The sequence below is a fragment of the Monoraphidium neglectum genome (assembly GCF_000611645.1).
Source record: "Monoraphidium neglectum strain SAG 48.87 unplaced genomic scaffold scaffold03689, whole genome shotgun sequence".
Lineage (NCBI taxonomy): Eukaryota > Viridiplantae > Chlorophyta > Chlorophyceae > Sphaeropleales > Selenastraceae > Monoraphidium > Monoraphidium neglectum.
Window position 1 is genome coordinate 4,180 of NW_014009940.1, and position 1,836 is coordinate 6,015.

General features: G+C 64.3%; 1 protein-coding gene across 1 annotated transcript in view; it reads right to left on the reverse strand.

Moving 5' to 3' along the window:
* Nucleotides 1-1,504, reverse strand: part of MNEG_13206 (hypothetical protein) — a gene marked incomplete at both ends in the record, with an annotated part of 5,329 nt that extends 3,825 nt beyond the window's left edge. Inside the window, 2 exons of the mRNA XM_014038322.1 lie at nt 479-658; nt 1,494-1,504. Of these exons, the coding sequence (XP_013893776.1) occupies nt 479-658; nt 1,494-1,504 (191 nt within the window). The remainder of the gene's footprint in view (nt 1-478; nt 659-1,493) is intronic.
* Nucleotides 1,505-1,836: the final 332 nt, after the last annotated feature.

Genomic DNA, 1,836 nt, shown 5'->3' on the forward strand with positions numbered 1-1,836 from the left:
TGCTGCCGCTGCTGCCGCTGCCGCCGCTGCCGCTGCTGCCGCTGCTGCCGCTGCGCTGCTGCCGTGCCGCCGCTGCCGCCGCCACCACAGCTGCCACTGCCGCCGCTGCCGCAACCGCCGCTGCGTTGCTGCTCTCTGCTACGTCCGTTATGCTTCCGCAAGTCACTTCAAACCAAACAGCCGCTACCACAGCCACTGTATGCAAGTGGTTGCGAAGCCACACTGCAGAGGCTGGCCGCCTCTATGGTAACTCGTGGGACGCACCACATGGCGCTCCCCCAGGCCCCTGGCAGCAGCGGCGACTTTCGCCAGCGACCCCTGCTTCACAAAAGACGCCGCGCGCTCCCAACCACAGCGCCGCAGGCCGCATCGCGCTCCCAGCAGGATCCTGCCTCGCCCCAAAAACCTGCGTCGGCCCCCGCCCCAAGGCCCCACCCAGCGGCGCAGCGCGCGCCCCGCCCCCCGACGCGCCGCGCACCTCCTGTCTCCCCGTGCCTGCAGCAGCGCGAGGCTGAGCGCCGCATCCGCCACGTCCTTGGGCCCCGCGTTCTCCGCGCTCACGGCAGCGTCGATGCCGCGCAGCACGCCCTCCAGGTCGCCCTCCACAGCAGTGGCCGCTAGCGGCTGCGCAGCCGCGGCGCCCGATGCAGAGAAGCCCCTGTGCAGGCGGCCAACATGCTGTATTGAAAAGTGCCACGGATCGGCGTGCGTACAGCACAACACAACATTTGCTGCCCGAGCTGCAGGGTCGCTGCAGGCTGGGTGCGTGCGAACAGCGAACGCGCGCGCATCCGTCCTATGATCCATCACGAGAGCGGCATGCCGTTGCGCACTACAGGCGGACAATGCCTTGCGCCAGCCCGCACCTGGTGGCCTGAGCTGTAGCGAGAACATTGAGCGCGCTGTTCGACCACTGCTGGGCTGAACTGCTGGCCGTGCAGGCCAAAGCAGGGGCCGCGGCTGTGCGAAGGGCCTCCGCAGCTCCACCTGCTCAGACAAAGGAGATGAGAATGACTTCTATGATCCAATCAGTTGCACTAGACGGGGCCGACTGCCTTCGCAAGCCATCAGCGATCTCGCTAACCCTGCGCGAAGATCCCTCACCCGCCGTGAGCCGCTGCAGCGCCCTCAGGACGAGTGAAGACGACCTCATCGTTCAGTCCGCGGCCAGCAGGCCACGGGTGCTGTCACAGATCACAGCTGTATAAGCAGGCAGCACTGCTACCTCCTAGCCCTCCTGAAGAAGTCGCTAGGGGTCTTTCAATGCTGCACATGTGAGACATTGTGTGCAGCGTGCGACCAACCTTGCTTGCGCGCCTGCGGGCCTGCCGTACCCTCCCGATGCTGACGCACCTGACGAAAATCTGCACAGTCCCAGCCGCTCAACTTGGAGCTGCCAAGGTGTTCAAGGGATGACATGGCAGCAGTAAATGGCCATTCGTGCTAGAAAGAGAAGGAGAGGGTGGCAGCTGCACGTAGGCGGCCGCGCTCACCCGGTCAACATGACAGCGATTTACATTGGATCAAAGCGTGCTTCACAAAGTCTGCATGACCTTCTTGCAAGGCTCTTTCGGATCACAAGCATCATTTCAGCAAAGGGCCTCCAGGGATGCTGGCCACAGTTAATCCAGTCGGTGTCATCCCGACGAAGCATGCCATGCCTGTTTGCCGCAGACGTAGGCTTCTGTGAAACCCGCCGGCGCGCAATTGAGCGAGGTGCCAGGCGGCGCCTCGCAGACTCACACGCTGCCACACCCAACCCAGCCCTTGACAATCCATTGGACACCGTCCATTGGACACCGACGAGGTGGTCACGGCTGTGGCCCAGCTACACGA